The 14,479-nt window shown below is 35.9% G+C and overlaps 1 protein-coding gene across 3 annotated transcripts in view; it reads right to left on the bottom strand.

Moving 5' to 3' along the window:
- Positions 1 to 1,331: 1,331 nt before the first annotated feature.
- The window catches only part of LOC135201710 (carboxylic ester hydrolase-like), a 24,973-nt gene continuing 11,825 nt past the window's right edge, over positions 1,332 to 14,479 (bottom strand). For all 3 annotated transcript variants that reach the window (XM_064230876.1, XM_064230875.1, XM_064230877.1), the window contains exons 2-13: positions 13,911 to 14,100; positions 12,045 to 12,197; positions 11,221 to 11,374; positions 10,240 to 10,425; positions 9,679 to 9,869; positions 8,731 to 8,881; positions 7,876 to 8,054; positions 7,079 to 7,164; positions 5,260 to 5,327; positions 4,373 to 4,499; positions 3,670 to 3,784; positions 1,332 to 2,685 (exon numbers count right to left, since the gene is read on the bottom strand). In XM_064230876.1, the coding sequence (XP_064086946.1) occupies positions 2,458 to 2,685; positions 3,670 to 3,784; positions 4,373 to 4,499; positions 5,260 to 5,327; positions 7,079 to 7,164; positions 7,876 to 8,054; positions 8,731 to 8,881; positions 9,679 to 9,869; positions 10,240 to 10,425; positions 11,221 to 11,374; positions 12,045 to 12,197; positions 13,911 to 14,100 (1,828 nt within the window). In that variant the 3' untranslated portion in view covers positions 1,332 to 2,457. The remainder of the gene's footprint in view (positions 2,686 to 3,669; positions 3,785 to 4,372; positions 4,500 to 5,259; positions 5,328 to 7,078; positions 7,165 to 7,875; positions 8,055 to 8,730; positions 8,882 to 9,678; positions 9,870 to 10,239; positions 10,426 to 11,220; positions 11,375 to 12,044; positions 12,198 to 13,910; positions 14,101 to 14,479) is intronic.

Below are 14,479 nucleotides of genomic sequence, written 5' to 3'. Positions count from 1 at the left end.
TAGGCTATATGGTTCCTAAGCAATCAATACTTGTAGTGGTACTGGGACTTTATGGGCACCCTGCACTTTATTGGGGATGTTAACTCGTACCCCATTACTTTCAAACCAAGTTTGACTCGCAACCGATGGAATTGCTAATTAGCGTGACATTACTACATAAACTGTGGGAGTTTTTGAATGGTAACAAGTCTTCTTTATACTTGATAGAGCCAAATTAACCTGTATTTCCACGGTAACTGAACATGGCAACTATCTGTATTCAAATTTCAATAAGACAGTGTGTAGCAAAAGGTGTCACGAAGCTAGCTAGTATATATTCCAAAGCCACCCTCGTAGTCTAAAATCACCAGTTACTCACCTGTCACGACGAACAAATAAGATTGTCGATATCAACACAGACTCTTAATAATATCCATTATAATCAACTAAACTGTGCACAACAAAATGACCACGGAGTCACGGTACAAATTTACTTGAGAGTTGTGTCACTATACTCTTGTTTTTTCCATCTGTGATCTGTCCATCCGCCTGTGGTGTTTGCGCATGGTAACACTGCGTCCCGGGCTTTAAAATATCCTACTTCGAATATTAACGGTGTAATTCGCATACAGTAAATTATTAAAACACTTTCCGGTTGCAAATGTACACCAAGATGTCCTTTTATTTACCTAAAACTTACTCATAGCATAACTATTTAAAGCCCGGGACGCAGTGTTACCATGCGCGAGCACCACAGGTGGAAAAAAACGAATGGAAAAAAACGGAGTATAGTTACTAACAAAGTTTGTTTACTTTACACACACCGGCAACTAGCAACCTAGCAAGCGAGGTTCAAATTTACGAGTATCGTGGAATCGAAGAACACTTTTTCTTTTATTTTTACAGACTGAATGTTATCATTATACGATTTCACACGCCACAACGGTAAAATACACCTGGCCTCAACATATCCAAAGTTTGCTAAACGAGACATACCAAAAATATAAAATACAAACACGATTTTCTAGGCAAGGTTGGTTCAGTAGTACGTTTTCTTGATGACCGGCGCATGTTTGTTCAGACAGAAGTTCCTGAGCATGTACAAAAAAATGTTTCCCACAGCGGTTAATGTGTAGTAATGATATTGCACATTACATTTTATCACTGGAGGTAACACTGGCTTTCAACCTCTCAAATACAGATTCCATGGGAAAAATAAAAACACTAAGATACTCTTAGAACTTTTCATACTCCCGTCGGCCCCTTCCACATCAGTGTTCTTCTTTTTTACTTTGTTTCTCCTCTCAGGCAAAAAATAAATAAATAAATAAATAAATAAAAATCTTATCCTCTTATAAATCTGGTGTATTTCCTTACCAAAACACAAGTAACATCGGAATTTTCCTTCCTTCTATAAAATTTTGCCTGTCTTTAATTTTTCGTCTTAAAACGTAGAATAACTATATACCCTATCAGCATAATATATGGTCATAAACTAACGTTTCCCTATATATATATATATATATATATATATATATATATATATATATATATATATATATATATATACCTCAATCTTTCCCCTTCCTCTTTATTCTCGTTTACTCTATTAACTTTAATACCAGCATATAGTACCAAGAACCACACAAGCCACACTAGAGGTTGGAAGGTACCTGTAACGTCTATAGAGAGAGAGAGAGAGAGAGAGAGAGAGAGAGAGAGAGAGAGAGAGAGAGAGAGAGAGAGAAGTTTCCCAAATTCTAAAGCCTTGCAATGGATGCAAATTGCAGCCCCCTTCGGCGTTCCTGGCATATCACGTCGACCTGCTCACATAGTTCCCATGGGAGGCAGAGTTTCTCTAGAACTTCGTCGTCACTATACCACCACTACTCTCGAGTGTTGCTTTGTCAAAAGCATTCCTGCGGCTTAAGAAACAAACTTCCAGGGACACACACACACACACACACACACACACACACACGCACGCACACACAGCGTCTGCTTCAGAGTGGTATAGTCAATCGGGGATTACCGTTGAGAGCATAATGATTCTGTTTAAGTCAGTCTTCTTCGCCAGCATGCGATGTTCAGCCATCTTGGATTATCGTCACATCCTACAGACATCTACAACCTTTGTGTAAAATTTCTGAATTCAGAAATTTGTGCGTGTCTGTGTTGAATATCAATTTTTGAAAATTGTAGTAATATTTCATTCAGACAAAGTTCGTTCTGGCAAAGTTTTATAGTAGTAGGGTAAAGTACTGATCCATAGCATTATTACAAAACCCTGTGGATCTTGACACAAAAATTTTGAGGATTTTCACAAAACTATGCGTTGTAGCAAATTCAACAGAAATCAAAATATAGTACAAATAAACACTAAGAAAACAAATCAAGATGAAAGCTCTCATTAAAACAGCATCTTAAAAAAAAATGCTCAATTCAACAGCATTTAAAAAACAATTAACAACATTTCATCTAAAGTTCGTCCCTTCGGATTTTCGAAGGTTTCCACTCTCTCTCCTCCGAGCTGTCGATATGGTCTACGCTGTCGGCGAAATGGGTCGTGGGCGTAGTCGTGGGCGGCAGATGAGTGACGGAATCGGGTTCCTCTTCGGGCGGGTGGGTCGTGAGAAACTGCGAGGGATACCTGCCTTGTAGGATCTGGTTCTGGTGCAGAGGAAGAGTGGCGAAGAAGTCTCGGACCTAATAAATAATAATAATAATAATAATAATAATAATAATAATAAAGGATTGATTTAATTCGATTTTGGGAAATTTAGGGTGTTCGGTCAGGCACCTGGGGACACTTTCTCCAATCCAGTGCCTTCAACGCACTGAATTACTATAATTCCGTAAGTTCATGCAGCTTTATCTAGCCACAAAAAGTAGTCATATCCTCTTAGACGCAACGTGTTAAAGACACCTCAGTATTCCATTTTAGTTTTCCCATGTTAATTGCAATTTGGTTTGCTAGTGAGGCTTATAATTTTCAGATATTTCACTCAGATTCTTTTCGATTGGTTTTCTCCCAGTTATGGCTGACAGGCATCATCATTAAAAATAATAAAATTATTTACAGACGAAAACAACAGGAATTATCTCAAATGTTTAAAATACTGCAATGTACAGCAAGGTATTCATTACGCCAACAAAATGAAATAGATTTTTTCTTTAAATACAAAGTATCTGAACTTCAAATACTGTTTTTGAAATATTCACATTACTTGAGCTTCAAATACTGGTTTTAAAATATACACAATATCTGAGCTTCAAATACTGGTTTTAAAATATACACATTACTTGAGCTTCAAATACTGGTTTTAAAATATACACATTACTTGAGCTTCTAATACTGTTTTTAAAATATACACAATATCTGAGCTTCAAATACTGGTTTTGAAATATACACAATATATGAACCTTAAATACTGGTTTTAAAATATACACAATATTTGAGTTCCAAATACTGTTTTTAAATTATACACAATATCTCAGTTCCAAATTTTTTTTTTAAATATACACAGTATCTGAGCTTCAAATAATGTTTTTGAAATAGAAACAATCTCTGAGTTCCAAACACTTTTTTAAAATATGCACAATATCTGAGCTTCAAATACTGGTTTTATAATACACACGATAACTGAACTTTAAATACCGTTTATGAAATAGTCATAACAGAGCATATACCTGTTCTCGTCTATCAGGCGTCATCAGGGGAGACGTCGTTAAGGACAGGTAGTGGAGGTTACTCTCTGAAGACGGCTCCCAGGTAAATCCCATCGAGCTGTCTGGAGTGGGATTTCTGTAAAGGAAAATGAAACTGGGATTTATCACATGACGAGATTTTGGACAAGAGAGAAGATAGTATAATGTATCTATCATTCGAATAAGTTCTAATGAAGCCTAATGTTATGTCACTCTGAAATACAACATTCGCACACTTATTGAGTTGAATATAGAATTTAGGTCAAAGGCCAAGCACTGAACTGGGACCTATGAGGTCATTCAGTGCTGCAATGGAAATTGACGGTAAAAGGTTTGAAAGGTGTAACGGGAGGAAAACCTCAAAGCAGCTGTAGCTAATATGCATCAAGTGTTAGGAGAGGGTTGAGGAAAGTAAGATGGAAGAAAGAGAATATGAACGGAGGTACAGTAAAAGGAACGAAAGTGGTTGCAGCTGCAGCTAGTGAGGGGGGAGGGGAAGCAATACTTCTCACGAACGTAAACCTCCAACAGCCGACAAAAATATCTACCAGTACCCTTCCTTCCTCTTAAACTTTACTCCCAGCAAAAGTAACAACACAGTCAGTCAGCAATTCCAAAGTTTGATGCTATCTGCTGCTGCTGTTGTTGCTTTTAACCTTCCGTTGCCATGACGATCATACGTTACCCTGTCTCGGCAAAGTTCGCCCATAACCTCGTGAAAATGTCCCTCAGTTCCAGATCCCTGGGGTGAGTCAGGGGCTGCCACCTCCCGCCCTTGAACAAGTAGAAGATGTCGTCTACGTGAGTCACCCCTGGAAATATAGAGACGGAGGAATGTAAAATTTAGGCCAGAGTCCAAGCACTGGGACCAACGAGGTCATTCGCTACTCAAGGAGAACGAAAAAGGCGGCAGCTATGGGCCGAATGGACGCTGCTAAGAATCTTTAAGTAATGGCTACAGTGCGCCACGTGAGGTGGACTGATCGCACTAACCCACTATGGTGAACTCTTGTGTCTGTGATCCCAATATATGTAACTTTCATTCGTCTTTTTCTTAGTTTCACATTGACTTAACTATAGCTCTGTTACAAAAGTGGCCAAAGTGGTATTATAACCAGTTTCTTAAGTGGCTGCACTTAAGAAACAGTTTATCCAGTGTTTTACAACAATAACAACAACAATAATAATAATAATAATAATAATAATAATAATAATAATAATAATAAAAGGAATAATAATAATAATAAATAATAAAAATAAAAATAATAATAATAATAATAATAATAAGAATAATAACAATAATAAAAATAAAAAAATAAAAATATTAATAATAATAATAATAATAATAATAAAAATAATAATAAATAATAATAATAATAATAACAATATTAATAACTAATAATAATAATAATAATAATAATAAAATACATTTATTTACCAGGATGACAAACGAAATATCCCTGCCTGGAAACATAAAGAAACACGAAATAACTGGAAAACATAGACTATTCACAATAATCCATGAATATACCGCATTGGTTTATAAAATACAGTCAAGATACAGTAACTTACAGTGCTTGGCGAAGCTCAAGTTAAATCTGTCAGCTACTGACAGCCCACCTCTGTACTCGAGTTCATACCTGTAGGGTAATTATGACAGTTAAATGAAATTTACACGGTAACATCACTTGTGAAGATAACCTTTGCATATCAATAGTAAAATTAGACTCTCAGCGTGGCTTTTAAACATTTTATACTAGTTAAAACACATATTTTAAATTTAGACGCTTAACATTAATTTTTTTTTTTATTTTTGTCACATGGAGAAACATTTCTAAACAAAGAAAATATGATTAAAATGTATGCCATTGCTGCTGATATTAATGGTTATAATTATGCTAAGAGTTATAATATTAACAAATATATTAGTATTCATAATTATATTAACAGTTATAATTGTGTTAATAGTTATAAATGTATTAATAGTTATAATTATATTAATAGTTATAATGACATTAAGAGTTATAATTAGTTATAATCATATCCATAATTATATAAATAATTTTGTCTCTGCAGAAAAAGATAGCTAATTCAAGCGCGAGAACTGAAGGTAATTATTATTATTATATTATTATTATTATTATTATTATTATCATTAGTACCATGAATCACATTTTTTTATATATTTCAAAATACGAATAATGCATTAAATTCTCAACAATCCCCAAAGTTAAAACTTCAATATTACCAAAGGTAACGTAACTTCCAGATGACAGAAAGCAAGAAGTGCTTCTAATGTAACGTTAGAGAAAGGGAAAATGATAATGACAGTGAATATATATTATAGAATAAAACACAGCACGTCTCCCCTGGTTTGGGATCGAACGCAGGTCTACTTATGAGTGACAGCAGGGTGCTATCACTTGCGCTTCGAGGAGGGAGAGAGAGAGAGAGAGAGAGAGAGAGAGATTAGCTAACAGGAATTTCGCGTCTTTATAGCATATGGAGAGGAATTTCGCGTCTTCAAAGCATAGTGAACAACTGAAGACCAGTTGGTCTCAATACGTAGAAGAATTTCCATTGGCAATTATCTTTGCTATATATTTACTTATATCTCTTATATGTATATATATATTTTTAGTTACACTTCATTTTTTTTATCTTCTCCTGCAACGCTTTAATTCGCACTACCCAAACTGTATTCTATTCCCATTTTCCCCTTGCATTTACAGTTTATAATTCACCAGCAGTGGCGCGCTTGCGAGCAAAAAAGAGAGGAGTTTTCTCATACTTCCCCCAAGGCTTCCATTTCCATTCAATTTTTTGCATTGCTCCCTCTGCCTTCCCTCCCCTTCCCCACCCCTGCCCCCTTAAAAAATGGATCTTTCTTCCTCAGCCTACAACAGCAACAACAATAGCTTGCGTTCGAGACCCGAATACAAAGTATACGATATGGAATATTTTATTTTCTCTCAAATAAAGCTCGAATGCTTATATGGAAATGTTGGTTCTTGTCTCCAAGGCTCACGGTAAAGATCAGGAAAGGGTGTGAGTTTATATATATATATATATATATATATATATATATATATATATATATATACATATATTATATATATATATATATATATATATATATATATATATATATATATATATATATATATATCCAAGCTCTCTCTCTCTCTCTCTCTCGCTCTCTCTCTCTCTCTCTCTGTATGTATGTACTTACTATGTATGTATCTAAGCCTAGCCCTGTTAAAAATAGAAACTATCATCCTAATCATGAAAAATGAACGCAAAGACCTCAGAAAACAGAGACATGTACCTTTATATATTTAAAAAAGCATTATAATTATAAAAAACCCTTGTATAAATATATTTAACTCACCTGTACGTTTTATGCTCAACGTCGTTTTTTGAATGCAGCATCGTGACGAGGTCGTGACAAACTGCAAAGTGTCTGTCCGTGAACATCTGAAGAAATAATAATAATAATAATAATAATAATAATAATAATAATAATAATAATAATAATAATAATAATAATAATAATAATAATAATACAGGGTGTCCATAAAGTCCCAGTACCATTACAAGTATTTTTTGATCAGAATGGTACTGGACTTTATGGAAACCTTTTACGATGTTTTAGTGTAGTGTGGATGAATCTTCAGAGTACAAGTTCTTGACTTGTATCCAACATGTTCATGAAGTGTATGAGATAAGTTGCCAACATGTCTATGACATGTTTTACTGTAATGAGAATCTATCTTTAAGTACAGGCAGTTGAATTATATCCAACATGTTTATGATGTGTATGAGATAAGTTGCCAACATGTCTGTGACATATGCTGCGGCATGGATGTATCTTTAAGTACAAGTTGTTGAACTGTATCTAACATGTTTATGGTTTGTATGAGATAAGTTGCCAACATGTCTAACTGTAGTGTGGATGTATCTTTAAGTAAAAGTAGTGGAACTGTAGCCAACATGTTAATGATGTGTATGAGATTAGTTGCCAACATGTATGCGACATATGGTGTAATATGGATGTATCTTTAAGTACAAATTCTTGACTTGTATCCAACATGTTTATGATGTGTATGAGATAAGTTGCCAACATATATATGACATGTTTTCCTGTAGTTTGGATGCATCTTGAAGTACCATTCCAGGTGGAATTACCTTCACGACGTCATCTGCATTTGAATGATCAAAGTGGACGCCACCAAGGTAATACTCGAACACCTTCCGCGCGCACTCTGAAGGATGGTAATCCAGAGGTCCAAATTCTAGGGCTACTGGTCCTATCTGGCTGAAATTGTCCTCCAAGGCTCGTCTGAGTTCGTCCTTTGCATACATAGCTGAGGGAAGGAAAAGATGGTCTTCATATCTTGTCGTATTGAATTGTATATATAGTATTCAGGCCATAGGCCAAGCGTTGGGGCCTATGAGGAAATTGACAGTAAAAGGTTTGAAAGGTGTAAAAGGAGGAAAACCTCGAAGCAGTTGCACAATAAATCAATTGTTAGGAGTGGGGGAGGAAAGTAAGGTGGAAGAATAAGAATATGAAAGGAGGTACAGTAAAAGGAATGAAAGGGGTTGCTGCTATAGGCCGAAGACACATAATTATCGTATTGTGATGACCTTGACAGCACCGTTGCCTGATTGTTTAATTTGCCATGTAAAGGATGGGGATTGAATGCCCCCTTATTATGATATATGAAGGGGTATCCGGCAGTTAAAATCTGGCATGTTAAAGACACTCTCAACAGCTATTCGTATGGTGCTAGTTTTTATTTTTTATTTTTATTATATGGAATATTTCGAAATGACCCCCCAACTCTTTATACACAGCGCATCCATTAAATTGATTACGACGATCATTTGCTAAAAGCTGTAGAAAACGAGCGACGCTGGTCCTCTAAAGAGAGAGAGAGAGAGAGAGAGAGAGAGAGAGAGAGAGAGAGAGAGAGAGAGAGAGAGGACTCATTCAAGGACACAGTGTCACAAAGAAAACGCACAAAAAAAGAGACTCACGTAAGGCGAAAAGTCCGCCTTCATGGGACGTAATTCCAGAGATGATGTCCATCTTGGCGAATGTCCCCTCCTTCATGAGAACGTCTGGCTCAGCAGGTAGGTAATCACCGTCCACACGTGGACCCAGCAATAAAGGACGATGGATCCATCCCTGGGGTTCAGAATTTTGGGAGATTGTACAGAAGCGTGACACGCAAAAAACACACTAGCTCCCCTTGGGAATGCGTAGGCCTACAACCCAGGTGAATTATGAGTTATAAGTTTGATTGTACAAACTCATAACACACACAGACATAAAATACACACAAGCTCCTTGGGAATACGTAGGCCTACAACCCAGGCTTATTATGAGTTATGAGTGTGATTGTACAAACTCATAACACAAACACACACACACACACACACAAGCTCCCCTTGGGAATACGTAGGCCTACAACCTAGGGTAATTATGAGTTATAAGTGTGACTGTACAAATTCATAATACACAAAAGCACACTCAAGCTCCTTGGGAATAACCTAAGCCTGCACCCGAGGCGAATTAACACTTATATGTATTATTGAACAAAGGCATGAAACCTAAAAACATACATAGAAGCTCCCTGGAAATAACTTAGGCCTATAATCACTGGGGTATTATCAGTTATAGTTTCGTCCTGGGTAGGATTCTGAGTGCATATAAAAGAACGCGTTTCTTAATAATAATAATAATAATAATAATAATAATAATAATAATAATAATAATAATAATAATAATAATAATAATAATAATAATAATAATAATAATAATACGTTCACTGATAAATCAGGCATGAAATCATAGCAAGAATCTCGCACAGCCGTTTGTGAAACAAGTGCTCTCTCTCTCTCTCTCTCTCTCTCTCTCTCTCTCTCTCTCTCTCTCTCTCTCTCAAACAAGAAGACAGTATGAAACGAAACGGTCGTACTTACAAAGTATTCCTTGAGCGTTATGGCGAGCTCCTCTGCCGGTGCTTCCTGAAGGCACCTGATCATCTCAGGTCCCGGTCGAGAGGGGCAGTTGACCAACTTTGAAGTGTGTCTGGCCACTTCAATATGGGCAGCCCCAAGCGCCCAGGGGCACATGGCGGTGCCAGACTGCAGAATGGCACGTTGGAATAATCCTGTGAGAAAAGGAAAAGAAGAAGAAGAAGAAGTAGACAGAAAAAGGGGAATAAGATGAAGAGGTAGGAGGTACGAGGAGAGAACTCAGTCACTGTTAATGGCTTCATTAGACATATGCAACTCAACTTTAAGGCATTAACAGTCATTAATGGTAAATAATGGCTATAGGGCAACGAAACTTCGTTAAAAAGGACATTAAGAGTCATATATCATGAGAACCTTCGAGGACCAGTCACTGTCAATGGTTTCATTAGACCGAGTCATTAATGGTAAATATTGACTACAGGGCAACAAAACTTCGTTAAAAATTACATCAAAAGTCACATATTTACAATTATGAGAACCTTTGAGTACCAGGTAAACAATTACCTTTCGATTTTGGGCTCAGAATTTGAAAATGGACGGACGCTGCTCCTGCGCTCTCGCCGAAGATCGTCACCCTACCAGGATCCCCGCCGAAGTGGGCGATATTCCTCTGGACCCAACGCAGGGCTTCGGTCTGGTCTTTCAGGCCGAAGTTTCCTGAAATGAGGTCGTTTTCTGTCGAGAGGAAACCTGGAAGATAATGTTGGCAGATGTTAATAATGATTGCAGTTCAAATCTTTAGGTCTACAATGGTTTAGACTTTTCACAGAGTTAGATGAAAGCGTTTTCTTCACTCTTATATCGGCTCTGGGAATGAAATTTGAAATTCAAATGAGCTCCATTTTCGTAGATCTGTATCTGCTAGTCATGATTATCACAGCAACAGCGTTCAGTTACAAAAACCACCAATTAAAATTTCCAATAACGAAGGCTGAGCTAAAGGTACCGTCATTCGACCCTAGACCTATATATATGACTATAGGCCTCAAATCCGATACAAAATTAAGCTCATTAGCAATTAAGTTCAACTTTCAATAGTAATTAGGACTGAAATCAAACTCCCTCTGATCTAAATGAAACGGAGTTGGCAGTTACAGATCTGGTACAGTTTGGGATTCAATGGCAGGTTTCCGAATGTTTCTTCGTGCATGCGCAGTGGTGCACACATTCCTGTATTTAATTGAATTCGTAAGTTTTCTTGAGCAACAGATAATTTAATGTGAAATGAATGTTAGTTGAATCTGGAATAAATTTATGCAAAAATAACCTAGGACATTCTAAGAGCCATATTAGCTAGGCCTAGTGTCAGGTTAAACTGGCTTTTGCCAACAGGAATTCTTGTTCTTTTGAGCCATTCATATAATATATTCTATCGTATTTTTCGGGGGATATACTAGGCAATCAAGACTGAAAGACAAGCACTAATTAGAGAGAGAGAGAAAAAAGGAAAAACGCAGAACATCTTACGCAAACCATTAGACCTACCTAGGATTCCCAACCTATACTGGAGAGTCACGAAGACGATTTCTTCGTTCATCAGGACGTGAGGAAGGTAGTCAGCCGTGCCCCCAGAAAAGAACCCTCCGCCGTGAACGAAGACGAGCACTGGCCTCCTCCTGTTGCTTCCAGCCTCGTCGAGCTGTTTACAAAAAATAAATAAATGAAGAGGGGCAGAAGGAGGAGGAGCCGTTCCAAGGACAAATCCATACAACTACTACTAATATATGTTATGACAAGGGTCTTTTGTTTTTCGGAAGGCAAATATATATGTCTGTGCATGTGTATTTGTAGAGAACATTTATCTATATACACATACATACATACATACATACATACATTATACATATATATATATATATATATACTATATGATATATATATATAGATATATATATACTTTATATATATTAATATATATATATCCTATATATATATTATATAATATATTATTATATTAAATTTGTAACGTATCTAATATAATATATATATATATATAAGATATATATACCCTACATATATACATATTAAATATTATATACACGGTGTCCATGAAGTCCCAGTACCGTTACAAGTATTTATTGCTTGTGATGGTACTGGGACTTTATGGACACCCTGTATATATGCTCAATTATAAAGGACTTACAACTTGTAGAAAATTATACTTCGACTGAATTATTCTCATGAAAAAAAATACTAATAATGAAAAAAATCCTACAAACATCTAACTAAGGCTTGAATACATACCCAGACAAATGCATCGATTCTATCACAGTATAACCAACGCCAGAAACCCAAGCCGATCAACCAACCTTGTGGGTGAAGACGTTCAAGAAGAGGCAATCCTCTTGTCCTACGAGACTTATGTTACCAAAGCCCACTGACATGAAGGGAATTTGAAGACACAGAGGAGGAACTGACCTGCTGTCCAAGATGCCATCCCAGCTGGATGCTGGGACGGGATCCTGAGGGAGGGGAGGACACAGTGAATGTGTAATATATATTATATTTATTTATTATATCTATATAATATATATAATATATTATATGTGACATTCATATCTATATAATATATATATATAGACATCTAATATATATATATATACGATGATATATAGATATATATATATATATTACATATTATATATATATATATATATTATATATTATATATATATATATTATATATATATATATATATATATATATATATATATATTATATTATAAGTCTATCACATTACCGTGATTCATATACATATATCGAGCTACAAATGTCCTTTAATATCTAATTCGCTCTACCTCGGAACTAATATGTTTTCATATATTTTTAACCAACCGAGGGGAAATTTATTAAGTGATAATAGAATTGGCGGCCGACAGGCGCGAACACCATCGACCTCTCAATTCCAGGACTGGTAGTCAAGCCTTAGCCAACCTCGCCACCCGGTGGCGAGGTTGGCTAAGGCTTAACTGCCAGTCCTGGAATTGAGAGGTCGATGGTTCGCGCCTGTCGGCCGCCAATTCTATTATCACTTAATAAATTCCCCCTCAGTTAAACATATATGAAAATATATTAATTCCGAGGTAGAGCGAATTAGATATTAAAGGACATTTGTAGCTTGATATATATATATATATATTATATATATATATATATATATATTATATATATACTATACATACATACAGGGTGGCCATAAAGTTCCAGTACCATTCTGAGCAATAAATATTTGTAATGATACTGGGACTTAATGGACACCCTGTATATATATATATATATATATATATATATATATATATATATATATATATATATATATATATAGTATATATATATATATATATATATATATATATATATATATATATATATATATAATTATAATAGCCACAATGTCCTCTTAACTTCTCGAATTCTTCACGCTTTTTTGGATACGCATGTCACTACAAAGCCTTGAGATGTAAGTGTAAGAAACATGAAAGAAATTTTGAAGTCCGTTTCCTGATACTGGCCATCACAATTTCTTTCACGTTTCTTGTACTTGGATCCCAAGGCTTCGTAGTGACAAGTGTATCCAAAAAATAAGGGAAGAACTTAAGAGGGCATTGTGCCTATTACAATTACTGTAGCTGGTACAAAGTGACAGTATATTCCACAATTATGTATATGTATGTATGTTATAATATATATATATATAGATATATATAATAATATATATATATATATATATATATATGTAATTTACTAGATGCATAAGCAACTGAGTAAAAACAGACAATGTTAAAAAAAACAAAATGACAAATACATACGTTCGCATCGCACATAAACACGTGAAGACCGATTCCGTATAAAAAAAAATAAAAAAAAAGAAAAGAAGGAAAAAAAAATATATATATATATATATATATATATATATAGATATATATATATATATATTATATAATATATATATATATAAATGAAAATGAAAGTGAGGTTTAAAAGTGAAAATTCATATTTTGACGAGAATTGGGGCGCAGCTTTGACAGGCCTCATCAAAACATTTCATACTGCCAATGAAAATTTTGCCCGTTTCATAGGAATTCTGGTCAGTAATATACGAGCACAGAGAGAGAGAGAGAGAGAGAGAGAGAGAGAGAGAGAGAGAGAGAGAAGTAAAACCAGTCCTACAATACCTTGAACCTCAGTCCTCCCACGGGAGGCTGGGCGAAGGGGATCGAATAGTACGAGAAGAAGGTCTTCCCTTTCGTCGACAGCTCCTGAATTCCAACGACGCGCCCTTCCTCCGTGTTCGCGACAGGGGCGTCTTGCCCTGCGTCTCCTCTCACGACCCATGTCGCTACGACAAGAATCGAGAAAAGTATCCTGTAGATCGGAAATAAAGGAATATTATATGAGTAGATTCACGTGAATATCTGATGTCTAGGCCAGTCCCTTTCGACGCGCCTGATTGGCTGTTGGTAAGCCAATCACACAGCTGGAAACTCTCAGTCACACGAGAGTGTTCGCATAGGCAGGATGTATGTTCCACCTCTCCTGAGGGATACGTTTTTCAAAAGTACCCCCCAAATGATGTGGAACTTACATCCTGCCTATATGAACTCTCTCGAGAGACTGAGAGTTTCCAACTTTTCAGCCCTGCGATTGGCTTATCAACGGCCAATCAGGAGCTTCGTAAGGGAAGGGCCTAGGCATCAGATGCACGGTTGATGGGAATCTACTATAGCTAGCAACGCTGTCTGTC

The sequence above is a fragment of the Macrobrachium nipponense genome, chromosome 28 (genome assembly GCF_015104395.2).
Source record: "Macrobrachium nipponense isolate FS-2020 chromosome 28, ASM1510439v2, whole genome shotgun sequence".
Classification (NCBI taxonomy): domain Eukaryota; kingdom Metazoa; phylum Arthropoda; class Malacostraca; order Decapoda; family Palaemonidae; genus Macrobrachium; species Macrobrachium nipponense.
The sequence above is the reverse complement of the archived record's forward strand: the minus strand, read 5'-3'. Positions and strand labels throughout refer to the sequence as shown.